Source organism: Thamnophis sirtalis, unplaced genomic scaffold (genome assembly GCF_051295495.1).
Source record: "Thamnophis sirtalis isolate CommonGarterSnake01/CBP01778 unplaced genomic scaffold, rThaSir2_p1.2 scaffold_10, whole genome shotgun sequence".
Classification (NCBI taxonomy): Eukaryota; Metazoa; Chordata; class Lepidosauria; order Squamata; family Natricidae; genus Thamnophis; species Thamnophis sirtalis.
Genome location: NW_028261390.1, coordinates 24,976,568 through 25,000,389, shown reverse-complemented (window position 1 = coordinate 25,000,389; position 23,822 = coordinate 24,976,568). Strand labels below are relative to the sequence as shown.

The window sequence follows — 23,822 nt, the reverse complement described above, 5'->3', positions numbered from 1 at the left end:
AGGCCTGCCGGAACAGCCAGGTTTTGGTGGCTTTTTGGAAGGCCGAGAGAGTGGAAAGGGTCTGGATCTCTATGGGTAGATCGTTCCACAAGGCCGGCGCAGCTACAGAGAAGCCCCCCCGTAGGGGCCGCCAGCCGGCATTGTCCGGCCAACGGCACCCGGAGGAGGCCCAGCCTGTGAGATCTTGTTGGTCGTTGGGAGGTATGTGGCATATATTTTGTTAGCTGCTGAAAAAGCTTTTGATATGGTCTGAATGTTTTAGGACAGTACAGATTTTCATTATCTTTTGCTCATTAGGATCAACTAATGACTTTGATAAATGAAAACATCACAATTTTTACACTTCTGAATTCATGTCCAAATGAGATATATTTGTCACAATAATTTAGGATTAGAAAAATTTCCATTTCTTTTTACATTTGAAATGCTTTAAAATATTTAAACCTTAAATGCGCTGTATATAACAAAATGGACTATATATGGTAACAAAAATATTATGCTTAGTCTCTAGTAAATCTGAATTTTTTAATACATTTGACAAAGATACAAAACTATAAGATATATTGAATTTTTAAAAATATGGAAACAGGAAAGCTTTCAAAGGTGTCTAAAATCCCATTGAAATTCTAGCTATTATTAAATGAGCAAGATGTTAATAAAATGTAGTGTGGAGTTAAGACTTAACCAAAATTCAACATTACCTTTTTTTTTTAAAGCAAAGTTCAGGTTTACATTTCTTTCCTTAATTTTAGTTGTATTGTTATTAAAGTATCTAAATATAAAAGCAGATGTTTGCAATTTCAATAATGCTGTGGAAGATTCAAATGAAGCTTACATTTTTACAAATTGAGATATTTATTGTTCAGTGTGTTTGTTCCATGTGCTGTTGAGTTTTGAGTTATTTATTGAATCTTTTTTCATTGTTCTATCATATTTCCTATAGTTTTTTTCCAGGATCGTGAAATCATTTTGTGGGCTGAGATATGGTGGAGGTTAAAAGGGCAATGCCTTGTTTGAAGTCTAACCTGGAAGGCAAAGCTGCTCCCCTCCCCCCTGCATTGCCCTTTTAACATTTAACCCTTCTTTGTTCTCCATCTCACTGCTCTTGTTTTCCCCCTTCCTTTTAAAACTTTTTTCACAAGGAAAAATAGAAACTGCAAAGCACAAATTGTGGCTCATTATCCTGTTTTGAGTTAAAGAGGCTATGCAGAAAGACAGAAGGCAGGGGAAATGCTGCTTTGCAGAGGTCAGTTTGCAAATGGCTGCTCCACTTGGCCCAGTAAAAACAGCCTATAATACTGAATTCAGGCCCAGACTCCTAGGGACATGGCAAAGGAAGGATGGGGATGGAAAAAGAGATAGGTGCGCATCAGTGGTGGGTTTCAAAAATTGTTGGAACCTACTCTGTGGGTGTGGCCTCCTTTGTGGGTGTGGCTTGCCACCCATGTGACCGGATGGGAGTGGCTGGCCGCCCATGTGACTGGATATGAAATTATGAATTAGTACTTAGGTCGGTCCAAGTAGTTATTCAGAAACTCTGGCATTGAAGCATGCAAGTCTTAAAGCTGTCAAGTTACAAGATCCTTGTCAGTGGTGGGTTTCAAAAAAATTTGGAACCTCTTCTGTAGGTGTGGCCTGCTTTCCGGGTCCACTGGTGGAACCTCTTCTAACCGGTTTGGTAGATTTGACGAACCGGTTCTACCAAATAGGTGCGAACTGGTAGGAACCCACCTCTGGTGCGCATGCTTCAGCATATCTGGAAAGTTATGAAGCCGCGTGGTCATTCATAAGTGCAAATGACTGGATAATTTTTGTAAAATTCTTATCTTCGAATCATGGTTGTACATGGCTTTTGTGAGTTGTAACTTTGAAGAGCCACTAAATGATCTGTTGTACCTTGAGGATTACCTGTATGTAAGATTTCAATATAATTAATTAAAATGCATTCCTGAATATTTTAACGTTTTAACCACATAAAGGTATGTCACTGCATAGATATTTTGATTTCTGAAAACAGGTCATATAAAAACAGGTTCATTTTTTAATTCCATTAGGGAATTAAAATATTTCTTCACTTGTGAACTGAACTTGCTGAACCGACATAAAATCGGCAGTGTGCAGAAAACATAGGTCTTTTACATAGAATCATATTTGAATCTACTTAACATACCCAATGCTTTCTTTAATAATATTCATATTTCTTTTGAGTACCTAGGTATACTTAGGAGAAAATCAGTTTCAAGAAAAATAAAAATAGCAAGGAATACCTTTGAAGCTGTTGGAACAAAAACCATAATCCAGTGTTAATGGTCTGGTGAAATGCAACAGAAATGCAGCAAGCATCCTTTGGCAGAATGAACTTTTGACAGAAAATAAATATTTCTTCTTTGCTGCCTACCATGCAGTCATGTTGGCTCCAATCCTCCAAGCAAGCAGTTGTGACGAGAAAAACTGCTAAGTGTCAGATTGGATTCCATCCCTTATTAGCAGATGTACAGAATTTTGTATTGCCAAATATATTACCATGAAAGTACTGATAAAGGATACCAGATATGCTATCTATCTATCTATCTATCTATCTATCTATCTATCTATCTATCTATCTATCTATCTATCTATCTATCTATCTATCTATCTATTTTAGATTTTTACAACCCCTGGTAAGCCCCAATTATGGGAGGAAGCTAACTCCCTTTATTTATTTATCAGCACAAATAAAAAACATATTAGATTTTTTACAACCCCTGGAAAATATATATATATATATATATATATATATATATATATATATATATATATATATATATATATATATATATATATATATATATATATATATATGCTTTATATATATGCTTTATATATATGCTTTATATATATGCTTTATATATATGCTTTATTTGTGCTGATAAATAAATAAAGGGAGACAAATTTATCAGCACAAATAAAGCACAAATATAACAAAAGCAACAGTAAAAATATTGGGTTTCTGTCGTGATGGACTCTTGTGACGAGCCGATTGACAGATGATGGAACTAGTTATCTTCCTAGTTAGCTTCCTCCCATAATTGGGGCTTACCAGGGGTTGTGACACTAAATGTATATATGTATATATGTATATGTATATATAGTGTCACAACCCCTGGTATGCCCCAATTATGGGAGGAAGCTAACTACTTCCATTATCTGTCTATCGGCTCGTCACAGTCTCCCTTTATTTATTTATCAGCACAAATACAACACACACACACACATGTGTGTGTGTGTGTGTGCGCGTGCATGCATGCATATATATCTCTCTGTGTGTGTGTTTGTTCCACCATAATTGAGCAATTTCAACCAAACGTGGTACACAAATAGCTTACTCTCTGGAAAAAAAATACTGTGGGGGGTAAGACACCCCTAGTGGTGTGTTTTCTGTTAAGATACAGCCTGTTGTGCCTTAAAATGGCTTCCACTGTACAGCACAGTGGAGTTGCCATGTTAACGGTTTCACAGTACTCCACAAGGGGGCTCCCTCTGGTAAGGGGGAAAATCCAACATTAGAATCCTATAAAAACCTGGACAACGCCGATTTTTCAGCTACTATATTATATAAACTGTACAATTCAATTGAAACTGAAATCTTTTAGGGGAAAAATAAAAAGTTTATAATGTGGCTGCATACGTGTGCACACTCTTAAACCAATACGTTGTTGAAGCATCTTTCCATTTTATGACAGAATTCAGGAGCATGATATATATTACCTTGAGAATCTTTGTCCATTTTTCCTTGTGAAAATGCTCCAAATCTGTGAAATTGGGAGGGCTTCTCCTATGCAATTCTCTTCAGGCCACCCAATGGATGTTCAATTGGATTCAAATCTGGGCTCTGAATGGCCCATTTCAAAACTCTTCTTTTGGTGAAGCCCTTGTGTTCTTTAAATGCATGCTTTAGGTCATTCTTGTGTTGAAAGCACAAGCCTTCAGCATTATAGCAGAGGCCTGAAGGCCAAAACTGACTGAAATTTGGAACTGTTCATAATTCCATCCACCTTGACTAAAGTCCCAGTTCCAGCTGAGGCAGCCTCAAAGCATAATGCTGCCACCACCACGCTTCACTATAGTTATGGTGTACTTTTGGTGATGTGCAGTGTTGTTTTTGTGCAAAACATTTTTTTGGGAATGATGCCTAGAGTTCAATCTTGGCTCATCAAACCATAATATAGATTTCACATGCTTTTTGTTAGGCTTGGTTTTTTGTTTTGTAAGAAAAGGCTTCCATTTTGGCACTCTACCTCACAGCCCAGACATATGAAGAATACAGATGATTATTCTCACATGTGGTATACAACCACAACTTGCCAGAAATTCCTGTAGCTCCTTTGATGATGGCTTACAAGTTACAAGTTTTCTTCGTGTTTTTCTCATCAATTTTGGAGGGCCATCCAGTTCTTGGTAATGTCACTGTTGTGCCAAATTTTTTCCACTTGATGACTGCCTTCATTGTGTTCCATGGTGTAGCCAATGCCTTGGGAATTTCTTTGTATCCTTCTCCTGACTGATACCTTCCAATCATAACCTTTTGATGCTTTGTAAGCTGTTTCCTGGCCATGATTTTTGCTCTAAAAGGCAACTAAGTAAATGTTAGAAAAATCCTACTTTAATTGATGACAGATTTGTACTGATTATTATTTAATATCAGTTTGAATGTGATTGGTTAATTCTGAATGCAGTCACATCCCTATTTATAATTGGGTGACGCACTATGCAACCACACTATTGTACATTTTTATTTTCTCTCTCTAGAAGATTTCAGTTTGTTTTTCAATTGAATTGTGAAGCTTATATTTTATATTAAAAATGGAAAAATTCTGAAATGATTTATCTTGGTCTAATTTTTTTTACCCCTCATGCCCCTCAGGCATTTTATCACAGGTGTGTAGACTTTTTATATCCACTGTATATTTGTTACATTCGGTTATATTATTATCAACTAAGAACATGTTTCTTAGCAAGCTCAGGTTTGGAAAGACTTCTGTCAGTCAGAAATTAATAACAAACACACCAGAAAAAAAAAATTGTTCCACTTTAGTACATTAGACTTTTTCAATGTAGTGCTCCAAGATAAGTTGGAACAGTAATTCCCAGAATACAAAATACATATTTGATAAAACATTGCACAATATTCTAGTGAAGCTTGACAGAGTACTAATCAATTCAAGGCCACTTATAAATGGAATATTGAGTGGGACAATCACCCTACTGCTGCTAAAGTTTTGGAATGGGAAATAGTGGGTGAAAATCTTCAAGATTTAAATACTATTCACATATTCCAATGAACAAAACTGTGATTGGTGTCAATGAAAGATTTTCTCCAGAGATAGGAAGCAATTGGAACAGTGGGAAGCAATTTTCATTGGGTCATCACAGAGGAAACAAAGGCTAACTCCTTTACTTTAATCCCAATCCAGATCAAATATTAAAATTCAGATTATCAGTGCTGTGATAATGCTGTATGAGAGAAGTATAAATCTATATCTTTCTCCCAATGAATAATACAGAAACCTATTCTATCATGTGTGCAGTACAAGTAATAAAACGTACATCATGATACAAACTACTCATACGGTATATTTCAACTGGATATCAGGATACAAATGTAAAATATGAAGGTTAATTTTGTGATATTATGATGTGCAAACCATTATTTTTGTATTATCAGCTTATATTGTCTGTCATTTCCCACTTCTGCTTTGCATTTTTTTCCTGAGCCAATAGAGCTATGAAAGATTTTTTTAAAAAATGTCTTAAAATGCTACATTCCAGTCTCTGATGTGTGTGTATGTGTATGTATGTATCTATGTATTTACACACAACACACATTTGTAGTTTGACCCTTTGCTAAATAATTAAATAATTAAAGTGAAACATATTTCAAGATACAAATGTTCTTCATTGTATATGTCACTCATGTAACTTTGCATGCATTATTTCATACTTTGATTATAATCTGTTTCTTTATTGATCTGTTTAAAAAAATACAAATATTTTCATTTAAATATGCATTGTTGTATGTGTTGTCATTTATAACACATTTCATCTCCAAATACCTAACTTATGAATACATTCTGAATTCACAAATATTGACATCTTTACTGAGCTAATAATAAAATAGTGTAAATGGCATTCCTATTTATCTAAACATCTTCTATACTGTATTTAGTCATTATAAACACCTTCAAAAGTGGTCAGCTAACTAGATTTTAATTAACTAAATAAAACTGTCAAGCATCATCTTTGGTATTCAAGCAAAATATTAATTTTATAAATCTGATTGAGAGTAAACTGAAGACATCATGATAAATGCAAAAAAAAAGTAGCTACTTAAATTAACAAATATATCTCACATTCTCTTCAGTTTAAGGTCTTCAGAATGTTGTTATTTTAATATTCAGGGATAATTTTAAAGTCAAGATTAGTGAAGATTGGTTTTTATATCTAATTAGTACATTGATAAGGATTATAATTCTACTTGATCTCAATGAACTGCATTAGAAATGTGTTGTTGGGTTCATTTTTTGTCTCCATACGAAACAGTACTACTAGATGCAAAATTATTAGTAACTTTGTTATTTTAGAGCTAAAAAAAGATAACAGTCTATTTAATATCTGTGCATATTTACCACATAAAAATTATCAACTGCCAATATGTATTTTGATTATTTATTTAGAACTGGGTTATGAAAATATGTCAAAGAATCTTTAGCTTGCAAACTCAAAGATACTTGTTTATTTTGATTACCAAAACGTACAAGGCAATCAAATGCATTTTATAATCCTGGATATGAGGGGCTAGATTCAATTTCTTCCTCACTCTTGAAGATCTGGAGCTGGTTTTGGGCAGACCACTATCTTTCAGCCTAAGATACTTCCTGAGGTATTCTGAAAGTTAAAAATGCTATAAGATATAGCAACATTTGATAAGGCACTTAACAAAATAAATAAACCCTGGCAAGGGTTTGGCAATAAGCTTTCTACAAAGCAATGCATTATTTAAAACAGCGATCCCTATAGGTAATCATCATTCTTAAAAATCATCACCCAATATATTTAAATTGAAGTAACATAAAGGAATTGAAGATCATTGGAATGGGGCTAAGGAAGAGAACAATATGGGTGATAACCATGGAGGTTATTTGAAAATGCTTCTGGAAAATTGTTATATACATTAAATATTTCATAAAATGACACTGAATGCATATACTAAACAAGTATTCACCCCTTCTCTCATTTTCTGAGAAATAGAACAATATATATTATTCATATATACAGACAGTACGTGCAGCTCTAATTACACATACAACAATATATTTGAATAAAGATATACTTTCAACAACTTTTTTCTGTATTAAATCCATGTTTATTGCTTAAATTTTATCACAGTGGAGATTAAATTATTCTTAATCATCCGGTCAGTGTTTGTGTACTTTCTTCAATACAAAAACATTAAAACTAGCTCATTCATACACTCTAGGTTCTGTCATTCTCCCACCACTCATTGCCTCTTTGTGTTTCCTCAGTTGCCACATATTGATAGGATTGTAAAAAGATAAAGCTATAGGCATATTAATAACACCACACCCTTTCAAGTATCTGGAAAGTACAAATGCCTGTACTAAATTTTAGAAATGCATCTGCAGTTTCTACTTTATTGCTATAATATAGAGGCTCCTGATGGGATGGTAATGAAGCATCATGTCACTGTGTATGAAGATGATTTTAGTCTACAGTTTTTAAGAACTTTTCCCACGTTAGTGAATACACAGTTTAGATTTGTTTTTGTTTTTATTCCTAACGCTGTCAGACATGGGATTTCAAACTGCAAATAAATAAAGTATACACCCACAACATGTGCAGTGCAAATTCCAAGTAAACAGGATGACAAGGAAATTTAATAAACATATAGTTGCCAACACTGGTTTAACGGGACAATCCTAATATTTTAATGCCCTGTATTCCCATTCTCTGTTTAAAAACAGATACCTATATTGGTTGCAGTGATTGAAAAAGCATTGTGCAGAAAAATAATGCTATGAGTGTAGGAAGAGGCACAGTGTTTAACTAGTTTATAGGTTTAATGTCATGCATGATATCAAACCTCTACAAAAACAGTGTAACTGACCAAAAAATAACCTTCTTTAGATTCAAATAAATGATGTTGGCAACTAGATAACATGGATTACATGGACCAGATTACTCTAAAGATTATAGACAGAACTAAGTGAACCTCTGAACCATTATGGTTTGGGGGGGACAAAACCTTAATTGTAGTAATATAATAGTTAAGACATTCAACTTTATAACAAACCAAAAATGGTTTGATTCTGCATTGCTCAAGGGACAAGAATAATCCTTTTCCAAAGAGCCAGTGCAGAATATTTTTTTCTCTGCTTCATTTATTTTTATATCGATTTATTATATCCACATAGCCCTTGTAGTTATTGAAAGAGAACAACCTTACTATGGCATAAATAATGAATTGGGGAAAGGTAAGGAACAGAACTAAAATTTACATAAATATAAAATTACACCTTATGGTACTCTTGTGCAATTTCCTTTTCTTTAAAGAAATGGAAGAAAATGGAAGAGTTATGTGGTATATCAAAACTACGGTGTATCATCATATTCTTCAATGCCTTTTAAGAATATGATTTTTATGGCTGCATTATAATTCTACAGTTTGTTTATTTCTATGTACTGAACACTATGAAAGATGACTTTAATTAACATCATTGTCAGATAACAAATTAAACCTTAGATAAATAGAACCAAGATTTCTTTGCTAAAATATAAATGTGCATGAAAAAAGGAAGAATCTTTGTAAGTAAAAGGAAACCATTCCTTTTCTGAGACACACATATTATTCACAAATTGAGCAGACATGAATATACCTAATGAATTACTTCAGAGAATTAAGGCTTCTAGAAAACTTCAGTGCCAGAATGACCTTTCTCCATCAGTATTAAGAATAAAATACTTTTTGTACTTTAGGTTGTGCTTCATTTTTCTAAAGATTTTTCTTAGTTCTGCAGAATTTAATTGCATAAGATTACATACTGTAGGGGAGCATTAGAACTGTTTATTGTTTTACTTTAAGTAGGTGTTATACTATGTTACAGCTATAAAATTTAATTATAGTACTGATTTGTTGCTAATGTACATTGAGTAGTTGGCTCATTTCACCTTTTTTTCATGTTTAATGTGACCATTTCTTCTATACTTGCCGTTTGGTATCCCATTCTGGTAATGTCCATTGACAGTAACATGTTCATCAGTGGACCAAAAATGTTTGCTTTGCTTGCAAATAAATTTTGCTATCCTGGCCAAAATGTAGCAGAGTAAGGCAGTACAAAGTAGCACAACAAAGGCAATATCCAATAAGAAATACTGATATAAAGAGACAGTGTAAACTGCAGATCGTAAATGCTGTGCTCCATTATGACGAAGGATGTAATTAATCCAGTAGACTGTTCGATTAACAGGATGAGCTGGTTGGTCTTTATGGATTTCAGACAGCTTCCGGGCCTGTCGCCTGTAGCTATGAAATAAAAATTAAAAACATAATAATAATAATAATAATAATAATAATAATAATAATAATAACAACAACAACAACAACAACAACAACATTGCTGCATTTTCAATTCTAACATTCCCATACTATTTTATCATAATTAAACATAATTTATTACACAGGTAATCCTCAACTTATGATCACAGTTGGGACTGGAATCTTGGTTGTTCAACTTCAACCTCAGTTGCTTTGCTGAGCAACTGCAATCCTGGCACTTTTCGTTGTCCTTAAGCAATCTCATAAGTTCTTGAGAAGACAGAACCTCAGATCAGGAGCCTAGGTTGGAGGGGGAAATTCTGGCAGGTTCTGCTCAGAAGCTGAAATTCCTCCCTGTTAAAATCCAAACAGAATTTCGAACTCCTGAGTGGAGAAACACTTCCAAGTTGCCTGCACGTCCCCTCCCTGGACCTCCCTCAGCTCCCCTGAGGCACCCCAGATTCCTTTCCTTACTACTCTATCTTTCCATTCAGGAGCTGAAATTTTGCCTTGCCGAAATCTGCTCAGCAGGCAGCACCAACCTTCCATGCCAGCCTCCCCACTGACTTTCTGGGAAGTGGGTAGAGAAGATTGCAAATGGAACAGGATTGTGGAATGCTTAGTAACCAGTCGTAACTACAAACAAGATGCTTAGCTCCCAAATCGCAAATCACTTGATTGCAGAAGTGATGATGCAACGTTTTGTAACATCTAGAAGTGCTTTACAAACCATAAAACACCCTTTCCAATACCACCCTAATCCCAGACCTCCATTAATTGTTGTTAAGTCGAGAACTACCTGTATGGTAGATGGTTAGGACAGCATAATTACCATAAATTCTTTATAAACTTTTATTTCACTGAAAATTTAGCAAACTTTGTTTTGTTTTTTTTAAAGAAAAGACAATTCTTACCTGGGCTCATTAATAACTTTCACCAGTGCATTATATAACTCATCCTCCGTAAGAGTCTTCCAGTTTAGTAGTATACCCATGCCCTTGGCCTGCACTCGAGTCATGGTGTCATAATGGTCTCCAAAAAGAGGGATTCCCACCACAGGAACACCATGGTACATGGTTTCAAAAATGCTATTCAGACCACCATGACTAAGGAAGGCCTTAATATTAGAGTGACCTACAGCAGCAAAAGGTAAGGTACAGGAAAGAAAAGTGTTTAATCACAACCCAGAACAAAATCCATGCATCTAAAACCTGTATGCACATTGAATTTAATATTGGAATAAAAAAACCCACTCAGATTCTTTGATTCTTTTTTCCATTACAGATGAGATGATAAGCACACATGGAATTTCTCACTGCTGTTACCATAGATAGGACACAGAAAATGAAATAACTGTACTCATTACATTAGACTAACTGAATATCAGGAAGAGAAATAAACTTAGAAAGGACTTGCTTTAATTTATCAGGCTATATAAAGTGACAACAGGAGCGTTTATATTTTCATATTTGCAGATTCTGTTAATATAGCCCTACAATAAAATAGAGCTTATCTGATTGTGTTTCCTATCTGGTCTACTTGGGAGGCTGATATCAATATTTAAGAAACTAGATAGTTCTCCTATAATAAAGGTAGTCCTCATTTAGTGACTGCAGTTAGTTCTGGCAAAAATCTCATAGTTGCTAAGAGAATCATGTAATTTAGAGATGGCAAAAGGGGTTGAAAAATTACTGATTGCTGCCATCTTATTCAGATAAAGTTTTCTCATACAATGTCCTGGGTCTGACCTTTTCTTTGTGTCCCCCCAAGGTGGAGATTGCTTAAGCAAGGTACACTCTGTCTTCTTAATCAGTTGATTAGAACACCCGTGACTGCTGCCTGAAATTGACTTAATCGGTTTTACACTGAAGGATTTTGCTGTTGTAAATATGTGCATTGATCAGAAAGTGACCAATTGATTACTATCAAATTTGCAAACAGTCCCTATCTCAGGCAGTTCTAAATAAAGACTACCTGTACTTCAGTATGAATATACAGCATATGAATATATGTCTTATGACTGTTCAATTGATACAGTATTTCAAATTTAATTTGTGTTTATTACTTGTCTATCATAAAAAAATTAGCAGTATAGTTTAGTCTGTAGCAACCTGCTCAAGACACTCGTGATTTCATTCCCATCCACCTCACACATTGCCTCTGAGGGAATGTAGATCTTGATACAGAAAAACCGTTCCACCTATAATCTAAAGCTAACAGAAATGGTCAGCTATCTAATGATCCATGTTAACAATATTCCTATATAGATTTAGACTACAAATACAGGTAGTCCTTGTCTTACAATCATTCATTTAGTGATTGTTCAAAGTTGCACTGAAAAAGTGACTTAAGGCCACTTTTCACACTTATGACTACGATCGTATGATCAAAATGTGGATGCTTGGCAACTGGTTTATATTTATGATGGTTGCAGTGTCCTGGGATCTTGTAATCATCTTTTGTGATCTTCTGACGGGGAAAGTCAGTGGGGAAGCCAGATTCACTTAAGTGTGTTACCAACTTGGCAAATGAAGTGATTCACTTAACAACTGTAGCAAGAAAGGTTATAAAATGGGCAAAATTCACTTAACAACTGTCTTGCTTAGCAACATAAATTTGGGGTTCAATTGTGGTCATATGTCAAGGATTATCTGTAAGTCTAGTATGAAAAAACAAATATGGTACAAGAGGTTAACTTTAAATGATAACTTCCAACAATACTTACCTAATAAATCATTTTGTGGTAACCATTCTATAAGTTTTGTATTGTTACCTAAATTCCTGGGATTTTTACCTGAAAATCTAAAATACAAAAGAAATGAAAACTTAAAACTACATTCCAAAAAGAATACAGTAATGTATTGTTAATTTTCAATGTTCAACTTATCAATAAAAATAAATAAAAAAGCAATATGAACTTAAATATTAAATATATCCGTACATATATTTATAGATATATCACTATATATACGTACCATAATCGTATAGGTACAATAAATGTACTGACATTTGTTAAAGTGAGTAAGAAAATTAGTTTCAGGAGGTTAGATACCATATTGTAATAGAAAATGCACTAGACTGAGTAAGGTAGTGTAATGCATTGAAGAATTTGTTTAATTTAATTTACAATGCATTGAAGAGAATATAAAGCAAAATAGTGAGATATTGTTTTAGATCCTCCATACTGGGGGACATGGGAGTGGGTTCTAGATATCCCTTAACTTTTTAAAAACTCTCTCTTTCCTTCTTCTGTGTATCATGGAGAATGGTGGCACCAAAGAATTGGAGATTACCAGGAAGTGATATGACCATGGCAGGGGAGAAAACAGTATTCTCTGAAGCTGCCTCAAGAACAAAGCCTTGTGCAATATGGAACAACCCCAAGGAGCATACAGGGGCCTGTGAACAGAAAAAGAACATCACCTGAAAGTTAGGTGGCGTGCTGCAGATCCTAGGAAGTGCTGTCCCACGGGGGCAACTGCACCATTCCCCAAGGCTCTCATACCTTGGGGAACAGCATGAGGTGGTCTTTTTCAGTGGCCCATGGGGGGTGCTAGAGTTGAAGTTGAATTCAGGGCCTCTACTTTAGGCCTAACCTTGGCATTGCTGCCGAGTGCTATTGTTCAGAGTGGCCTAGATAGAGGGGAAATGGAGAATTGTTCCCCTTTCATTTGAGAGGTGTAATATCACATCAGCACAGTCAAGTTAGCCTAAAACCATCATTGGTTCAGCATAAAAACAAGAAGCTAACAATAATAGCTTTTCTATACTTGAATAACTGTCACATGGAGGAGGATATGGATTTATTTTCCATAGGATAGGACAAAAAACAATAAGTGGAAGCTTTAAAGAGAGATATCCTAATTTGAAATTAATATGAATTTCCTGATTGTGCAAGCTATAAAACATAGAATAGCTTACCTACTCAAGTTATAGATGTCTATTACTGGAGGTTTTTAAACAAAGATTGTTGAGACCAAGGCATACATACTTACTTTAGTTCAGCAGCTGGGATAGTTTTCATGGTAACCATGAATTATACTTCTGACATACAGTCCTGGCACTACTCCTTAATCACTTCTAATAATACCCCCACAATGATAAGGTACCAGTAGAAGATTAACAACTTTACACTAAAACAAACATAGTGCTGAATCAACTGCGCAGGGAGCCTATTTCAGATACCTGCTTTATAGTCAGCGATTTTTAATTCGGAATGTTAACAGATATACCTAAATGATATATACACATTACATTTTCAGAAATACGTTTTGTTTAACATTGCATCATATTGTATCAATTTCTATTTACTTAATAATTAAGATTAAATGAACTGTACAATTTGACCAGAAACACCCAAATGTTACCATATATTGATTGACCTGGATTACGACATTGGTTTGTTCCAGCAGTTTTTCCATTTGGAAAGAACATTTAACAACACATATGCCCTCACGCTCAGCAAATGCACTAGGCATTCCTAAGATCCAGCAAAATAATCTTTTGGGTAGACTGCTTCATGAAGCAAAATGAGCCAATAGCTCTCCTGCCTCTTACTGACTCTAACCTGGTGGAATGGGCGAGTACTGCATCTCACCCAAGATTTCACACTACTGCTTTTGAAATTGAAATACAACATCTGAAATTGTGAAAGTTTTTCAAGAACGAGATGGAAACTTTTATGTAAAAATGAGAAAAGGAATAGACCCCTCACTCTAGGATCCACCTGTTTCCATAAAACAAAAATATTCATCAATCCTACTTTATTTATAAATTAAATAATATTAATATCTTACCTCCAAATTACTCTTTGAGGAAGTCTAGCCAGAGCATGTGCCAATTTATCTGCTATATCTTCAGGTAAGTATTTCACTCCAGCTCCAAATGATACAAGGACAAAGCCATTTTCAGTAGCACCATTCACCCATGTTTGCAGATCCTATGGAAATAATTGGCTTGCTATCAACAAACATACTATTGGAAATACATCACACCATAAGTGTGATGTCGTAACAATAATATAGTATTTGATTGAAGATTCATCAATCAATCAATAGTCCAATTATTGTTTCAGATGCTCTTATCCTATGCTCAAAGTGACTTCACTCGGACAGTTTTAAAAAAAGAAATGAAATATCAAAGCTGAGCTACTCTCCCTTGAAGCGTAGGTAGATTGTATAAATTCACAGATGACTTGAAAAACTTTGATTGCAGTCAAATTCACAAGTAGCCTTCAGAGTGATATCTGATTCAGATATAAGGGTAATAAACTAAAAGTGGATCACATCTGGAAAATACTAATGGGCAATATGCCCAAAGATTGCAAAGTGAAATCTGATGTTTAAACAGAAATGGCTATCAAAAGTAAAAAGTTATCTTCAGACTGGCTATGTGTGAAATATGCTCAGAATAGCACACCTAGCATTGAAATAATTATTAGTGATTGATCTGTCTAATGTGTGCAGATACCCCATTTCTAGGGATGTATTTTCAGATAGTAACAGAGTGTATTAGCCACCAGTATTTTGACAGCTACTTGCATTGTTTAGGGAATCCCATCTTTCCAGAATAAACAGCAGAACTAACATATTTCACCTGAGTTATAGAGGAAGAAATTAGGTAGAATTTGTCCTGCCCAGATGAAAGCTCAAGACTACCTTAATAATAAAAAAGCACTATGACAAAGGAGAACTAAATGCAAAGTAAGTTTATCAATAAACATAATCTACTGTTCTGTTAAGCTGATGTGAACACCACTAAGAGACTATTTCCCAATCAATCAAGGTGGTTAAGTGTTCAAAGGGCACCGAAAATTAAAACAGAACAAGTGATTCTCTCTCTCTCTCTCTTTCTCTCTCCTTCCCTCCCTCTCTCTATCTACCAGTGGTGGGTTCCTACCGGTTCAACTGAACTGGTAGTGGTTTGGTGGCCTGGGTCACTGGAACCGGCAGCGACCCAGGCCTGCCATGCCCCTGAACTGCTTCCTTGGTCGCCGCCGTCATCATCTTGTTTTTCAGTTCTGAGCATGCGCAGAACAATTTCTATTGCACACACACAGCATGTCTGCACAAAGCCAACTGGCAGTAGTGCCAGCCGGAACCTACCCTTGCTACCTACCTACCTACCTATCAAAAAAGCAGAAACTATTTGAAGATTAAAGGGCAGACAACCAACCATGTTGTCCAATGGGATGCATATAACAGTACTTGTCAACAGAAGAATAAAAAAACCTTTGCTTTGGCAGTTCATTTCTGGTGTGATTTAAGGTGCTGGTTGTTACCTATAAAGATTTACAAGGTAGCTAACCAGGTTAGTTGTTGGTCCATCTGTTTCTTGCAACATCTGCTTGGCTGATTAATCCTGCATGGCGAGCATGCTCCCGGTTCCTTCAATTAAACAATGGTCATCTATTGAGAAACCAGATGCAGGCATTATTGGTAGTAGCACCTGCACTCTTGAATGACGTTTCCCCAAGATCCAAATGACATCATTTCGCTGTTGTTTAGAAGAATTGTGAAGAGCTGGCTCTTTCCCCAGGGAAAGTGAAAGTAAGATATGGAGTTTTATCATGCTGGGTATCTTTAATATTTATTTTTTATTGTTTTATTATAATTTATCTGTTGTAAGCCTTCCAGAGTCATTGCAAGTTGGGCTGCATACATGTTTAATAAATTATTAGTAGTATAATCATTTTCATGGAGAAAGTACTGAATGGTCTCAGTTCATGCTTTTATCTTGATCATGGGAGATGACAGAAATACCTTACCAAAGTGAAATATGAATGTCCATGATACAAAGCTATATTTGGATACTTTAAGTTCAGCAAGCCTAGCAGATGTTATGAGATCACGGTATCATCTTAAATACTTTTTTGACCAACTTGGCAATCAAGCTGCAACATAACCAGAGACACTGGTGTCTGCAAATGAATTTAGACCATGCTCCCATCCACTGAAATATTGAACACATTCAGGGTTGCCATGGATTGCTAAATATTTATTTCTTGAATCCCCCATCTACAAAAGAGGCTATCAAGAACCAATTACTCGAATTAATTCATGCAGCTAGGAACATATGCCAGCACAGTCTTTCTCTGTAAGATATAAGGAAGTGATGTCAGGCTACACACACCAATCCCACAGCTTCAGACAGAGGTTGAGTAAAGAGGGTAATTTCATGCCACCCTGCTGGTTTATGCACGCCACTATTAGAGAACCATCAAAGAGAAACTTCACAATTTGAATGATTGGCTGAAAACATGCAGCAGCCTGAATATTCACACCTGTGGAAAGTGTGAAAAACAGATTCTCCACCCCCCAATTACAGAACTACAGTTCCTAAACTTGCAAAGACATTCTGGTAGCTGTCATCATAGGACCCAATAACAAAATTAGTAAGAATAATTAATCTCCAGCCAGGACACCCAAGACTGAATGCAGGGTGACTAAACTCAACAACAACTTTTGTTTATTCCCCTCTGATCATCTGGCAGGCAATTAAGGCAGGATACTATTTTCTCATGTTGATATGTTATGGCAAGTTAAGTAATTCACCACATGGAGACAAAACTAAAATCAAGGCTGTCAAACTTCTGGCCCATGCACCGGATGCGTCACATGCTGGTCACGCCCACACCCATTTTAAGGAAGGGAAAAAAGTCCTGATATATCACGTGACACCGCCATGACTCTCTTGCTCTAGATGAATAAAGTTTTCTACCATCATATCTAGCAAGTCTCTAGAGGGCAATATTGAGATTTGTATCATGATGATTCTGCATTGATATGTCTATTGCTGTAACTGTGGAATCTTGGAATGGCATGGAGCAGATTAAGACCAGAACCATTTTAATGCTCAATTTTCTCATGATTCATGGGTAGAATTGCCAGAAATTCCTTTGTTCTATTGACCCGGGACTCCTAAATATATAAAATGGCGAATTGATTGATTTATTTGATTGATTGAGTTTATTAAGTTTGTATGCCGCCCTATTCCCGAGAGACTCAGGGCAGCTAACAATAAAAAGGGAGGGGATACAAAAAAATAAAATAAAAAACAGCAATTTAAAATTCTACAACAGCCATAACCTCGAATGGGGCTGGATAGTTCAGCAGCCCCAGGCCTGCCGGAACAGCCAGGTCTTAACTGCTTTGCGGAAGGCCAGAAGGGTAGTGAGGGTCCGGATCTCCACGGGGAGATCATTCCAGAGGGCCGGAGCAGCCACAGAGAAGGCCCTCCCCCAAGGAGTCGCCAGCTGACATTGGCCAGCAGATGGAATTCGGAGGAGGCCTAGTCTGTGGGATCTGATAGGTCTTTGGGAGGTGACTGGCAGGAGGCAGTCTCTCAAGTACCCAGGTCTGATACCATGTAGGGCTTTAAAAGTAACGACTAGCACCTTGAAGCGTGTCCGGAGACCAATGGGCAGCCAGTGCAGCTCACGGAGGATAGGTGTAACGTGGGTGTACCGAGGTGCACCCACAATCGCTCGCACGGCTGTGTTCTGGACAAGCTGAAGTCTTCGAACACTCTTCAAGGGCAGCCCCATGTAGAGCGCATTACAGTAGTCCAGTCTTGAGGTGACGAGGGCATGAGTGACTATCCGAAGGGCCTCCCGGTCCAGGTAGGGCCGCAATTGGTGCACCAGGCGAACCTGGGCAAAGGTCCCCCTGGTCACAGCCAACAAATGATGTTCTAAAGTCAGCTGCGGATCCAGGAGGACTCCCAGATTGCAGGCCCTCTCTGAGGGGCGTATAATTTCACTCCCCAGGCTGAGAGATGAAATAGCTGGACCATCTTTGGGAGGGAGCATCAATAGCCACTCGGGATTGTCGGGATTGAGCACCAGCTTGTTCGTTCCCATCCAGATGCTGACAGCCTCCAGGCACTGGCACATCACTTCAACCACTTCACTGAGTTGGCACGGGGCGGACAGATACAACTGTGTATCGTCCACATATTGGTGATATTTAATCCCGTGCCGGCGTATGATCTCACCCAGCGGCTTCATGTAGATGTTAAATAGGAGGGGGGACAGGACCGAACCCTGCGGCACCCCATAATTGAGGGGCCTAGGGGTTGATCTCTGCCCTCCGACCAACACTGATTGCGACCTGTCCGAGAGGTAGGAGGAGAACCACCAAAGAACGGTGCCTCCCACTCCCACCTCCCGCAACCGTCGCAGAAGGATACCATGGTCGATGGTATCGAAGGCTGCTGAGAGGTCAAGGAGCACAAGGATAGAGGAGTGACCCCTATCCCTGGCTCGCCAGAGATCATCGATCAGCGCGACCAAAGCAGTTTCCGTGCTGTAACCAGGCCTGAAACCGGGCTGAAAGGGATCCAGATAATCGGTTTCATCCAAGGACCGTCGGAGTTGAAAGGCCACCACTTTCTCAGCAACCTTCCCAACAAAGGGGAGGTTGGAGACTGGACGATAGTTACTCAAGATGGCTGGATCCAGAGAAGGTTTCTTCGGGAGGGGTCTCACCACCGCATCCTTTAGGAGGTGTGGGAAGGACCCTCCCGGAGAGAGGTGTTAACTATCGTCTGGATCCAGCCACATGTCACCTCCCTGCTGGTCAAGACCAGCCAGGAGGGGCATGGGTCCAGTATATAGGTGGAGGCACTCACCGTTCCCATGGCCTTGTCCACTTCCTCAGGAGCGACAAGTTGAAACTCGCTCCATAAAATTCGCTCAAGACCTTCCCCCGGTACCTCGGCTGGTACCGTGCAATTGGAGTCCAGATCTGTCCAAATCCGAGCGACTTTATCCGTTAGAAACTGAACAAATTCCTCAGCCCTACCTTGTAAAGGGTCGTCCGCATCCCTCCCTTTCAAGAGGGAGCGGGCTATTCTAAATAAGGCGGCTGGGCGCGATTCAGCGGATGCAATAAGAGTGGCAAAATGTGCACATTTCGCCGCTCGTATTGCCACGAGATAGGTCCTGATAAAGGCTCTCATCAGTGCTCGATCTGACTCGGAGTTACTGGCCCTCCAGCGGCGCTCTAGGCGTCTTTTTTGGCGCTTCATCTCCCGGAGTTCCTCAGTAAACCAAGGAGCTCTCCTGGATCCACTACCTCGGAGAGGCCGTAAAGGCGCAATCCGGTTTAGAGCCCCCGCTGCCGCTGTATTCCAAACAGCGACTAAGGACTCTACCGGATTGTGGACGAGAGTGTCAGGTATTTCTCCAAGCGCCATCTGAAATCCCATATGGTCCATCAGGCACCTGGGGCGGAACAACCTAATCGATTCCTCCTCCCTACAGCGGGGGATTGGTCTCCGAAAGTCAAGCCTCAGTAGGAAGTGATCAGACCATGACAAGGGCAAGATCTTAATGCCCCTCAAATCTAGATCACGACTCCACTGCTCCGAGAGGAATACGAGGTCGAGTGTGTGCCCCGCTGAGTGAGTCGGACCCTGGATTACTTGTGTCAAGTCCATGGACTTGGGTCAAGTCCATGAATAGTTGCAGTGGTTAAGGCATCAGGTTAGAAAAGAGGAGTTGGTAAATTCTTGTCCAGCCTTAGGCATCAAATGGACCAGTCACTCTTCTCAGCGAAACTCACATCACAGTTATTATTGTTGGGGCGAGGGGGGGGGAAATAGAACAAAGGAATATTAAATATATTCACAACTTTAATTATTTATAAAAATAATAAAGGTTTAAAAAAGAAAAAAGAAAAAGAATTGGATAGATAACAAAGAATTTACAAATGTGATAGTTATGTTCTGCCATATTTATTAGTGATTACGGATACTTGAATATCTTCAATGTCAAAACCTCTATTAAACCCTATGCAGAACATTAATATCAGAAAATGGCAAGTAATATAATATGGTTCATAAAATAAAATTATGAAATTATCTGGATATCTGGTTAAGAATTCTGAGTGTTGAAATCCACCCATCTTTAAAGTTGTCCAGGTTGAGAAACACTGCCTAGAATATATTCCACTAATAAAATACCGATATAAGAACTATGAAAAACTAGGTGTCACCATAATTTGTAGTCTTTTTAAAAGCAAAATCTATATTAAAAGGACTATGAACATCACTATAGTTTTTTGAAAAAAATAAAATACGACTACAAGGTATCATTGAATGAATATAGTCTGCTTGTTGAAAACTTTGTTCTGCGGGGCAGGTTGTGTATTCCTAAAAATAAATAAGTAACATGAAATTAAATCAAAACTTATATAAAATTATATTATAGAAGTAAAAGGACCAAGTGGGTGAACATGTTTAACTGAAATCGTCTCTATTAGATGCTGCTCAGAGTTTTAACCATTTTAGTATTTTAAAATACATGATTACAAGACAGATATGGTATTGTACTTATGCCACTGAGTGTCCTTTGTCCTCTTAGGGTTTTTTGTAATTAGCTATTCTTTGCAGGCATAAATACTAAATGCACAGCTGTGACTATATAGTGTGAGGTCCCAGCTGGCAGTAACCAGTGGTGCCTAATACTGAGCTTTGTTTCAGATAAACAACGCACACAAATACAAACATAACCGAGCTTCAACGTCTAAAACGCTCTCTGTTCAGCTCTTGGAATCAGAGATGCAGAAGCATCAGTGACTATTTCCTAATATTTTGTGACAAATCATTTATAGAAAAAGATACTTGCAATGAAGCCATGAGTATTTATTTGTAGAGGTATATTTTTATATGAAGTGATTCTGGGTCAATCTTCATATAAATACATAAATTATAAAAATAAAGTCTAAAATCAAATTGAGAATTTAGATCAAATCAAATTTATTAAAATCCATCATCACATCTCCTAGACCAATTTGCTAAGATATCCTCTGAAAATTCTTGTGGCTCATTGATGCTTCTGCTACAAGATTTGGAAATATTACATTATTACAAAAGGATTTTTCATTTTCTGTTTCCATGGAAATTTCACTCTGACTCTTAACCAAGCAGCTAACAGCAAAGAATGCTGGTATTTGTAGTTTAGACCACATAGGTTCTCAAACTTGTATTATTTGGTATTATTTTTGATTCTGAAGCACTATGCTTATTATTCCCATTAATGCAGCAAAATGGTGTGCTAATATATACACCACAGAGAGATAGACAAACAGACAAATGTAATGAATTGGTTTGCAAACAAAACATTTGCCATTCATTTTTCAAGCCCGATCTCCCACCATCTCATCTCATCTCATCTCATTCCACCCCACCCCATCCCTCCCAAATCCAATCTTTTCATTTATTCTGCACTACTGAGATGGCAAAGCAAAATGTAAGATAAATTTAAGGAGGCTGAGTGATTCCTCTCTTTTTTCCTCCAAGATTAAAAAAAATTCTTTGGGACTATTGGGAGTATGCTAGAAGTATGTCAGCATTTTTTCATTATTTTCCTAATAAAGTTTATAACCCTGCTCAACCCCCCAAATAAAGTATGCTTCATAAGTAAACTTTAATAATAATAATGATAACAATAACAACAACAACAGAATAACAGAATTGGAATGGACCTTCGAGGTCTTCTAGTCCAACTCCCTGCTCAAGTAGGAAACCCCATTCCATTTCAGACAAATGATTGTATAATCTCTTAAAAACCTCCAGAGTTGGAGCACCCACAACTTCTGAAACAAGTCGTTCCACTGATTGTTCTGTCAGGAAATTTCTCTTTGGTTCTAAGTTTTCTTTGTTTTTCCTATATTCTGAAAAAGCAGTATTTCTTCATGACATTACTACAGTTTTACTAATTACTACACAGTATAATAAATAACCACCCACAGAAACTATGAGGGTTGTCACAGAGGTAAATTTGCCTCTGAAGGGATCTGTCTCTTACCAAAATTGGGTCTGTCTTTTCCTCAGAGTCTCCTTTAAGAGATCCGCTAAATTATCCAGGAGGGACTTGGCCACCTGGAACAGGGCTGCTGGATGGCTATCTGAAGCTCAATATTATCTGAGTCCCAGTTTGGAAAATTTTCACTGACAGAATAGCAATCCACGTGTCCAGAAATTTTTACTGCCCTAGTAACAAAGTGCAGTTTTTGTGTTCATCACTGAACTTTACTCAAACCATTTGTTGCTTGAGTAAGATTTTCACAGAAGGATTTTGTGTAAATATATAATTTTATTGTTAACTTTAGGTAAAAATGTAAACAGGCAACCGTTGTTTTTCTTCTATAGCTAGGTAATGCTTTCTATCACTTCCAGTTTGGTGCTGAAGAAAACAGCGTCTTACAAATGTCACTTTTTAAAAACTTGGGTTTTATGCAAAGAAAACAAGGAAAAGGAAAGAAAAAAATATCTCCTTAATAAACAGTTTTCTCCCCCAGAAGCACAGTATGCTCAGTTAAGGAGGATGAATGCACATTGCAGGCAGGCAAATATAGAGACTTTACAATTTTATTCTCCATTTTTACTCAAGTCTTGCCTGACTCATGAAATTTGTTATATTTGCTAGTATTCTGTTCATTCTCTCGCTGTGCTATCGATGAAAATTTCTCAAGTAACCCTATCCCTTTGCATCATGTTGAAATGTCAGTATTTTGGAATTGCCCAACAGATTCATTAGGGCTGAAGGAAATGGCTATCATAACTATGTTCCCTTGGAGAGGGAAGGTGTTTCTAAGACATGCAGGAGTATGAATTCTGTGTGTTTACAGGCCTCATTTGTGATTCAACTTCCCTGGCTAAGAACATAACGCATGGATTATATGATAGCACACACACACAGACACACACACCTATGTGATTCAATCAGGGCTGGCTTTTCGGTGATTTTTAAAATGCTTTTATATATTCATCCATATTAATAACTTGTAATGATAAAAAGAAATGAATACATGGCAGATCCCCTTATACTAGATTTGAAATTAATATTAGACTTTTCCCAAATTCAGATCTGACCAGGATGTGGGAGAATCATCTCATAAAATTCATTCTCACAAAAAGTTAGCAAAAAAGAATATTCTGACAAATTTAATTTGACAAAGTCCTGCTTCCCTTGGTTCCATAGGTTTAAACTCAGCTTAGTAAAATAAGTCAACTATTACAAGTATGCATAAACCTTACTGAAAATACTGTAGTTTAGAGTTATTTGTTTTATTATTAAACAAAACATAGGTGATCTGCAAGCCACATGAATCCTTTAGCTCAATTTGCAGTCTAAATCCCTCTAATTTTGAAGATTTTGGGTTTATTTTTGCAATCACTGTATCATTCTCTCATAATCCTCTGTCAGTTTTAAAGAAAGAAAGAC

General features: G+C 37.1%; 1 protein-coding gene across 1 annotated transcript in view; it reads right to left on the bottom strand.

The window, feature by feature from the left end:
* Positions 1-8,740: 8,740 nt before the first annotated feature.
* The window catches only part of UGT8 (UDP glycosyltransferase 8), a 55,596-nt gene continuing 40,514 nt past the window's right edge, over positions 8,741-23,822 (bottom strand). The window contains exons 3-6 of the mRNA XM_087724282.1: positions 14,389-14,531; positions 12,318-12,394; positions 10,507-10,726; positions 8,741-9,580 (exon numbers count right to left, since the gene is read on the bottom strand). Of these exons, the coding sequence (XP_087580408.1) occupies positions 9,217-9,580; positions 10,507-10,726; positions 12,318-12,394; positions 14,389-14,531 (804 nt within the window). The 3' untranslated portion in view covers positions 8,741-9,216. The remainder of the gene's footprint in view (positions 9,581-10,506; positions 10,727-12,317; positions 12,395-14,388; positions 14,532-23,822) is intronic.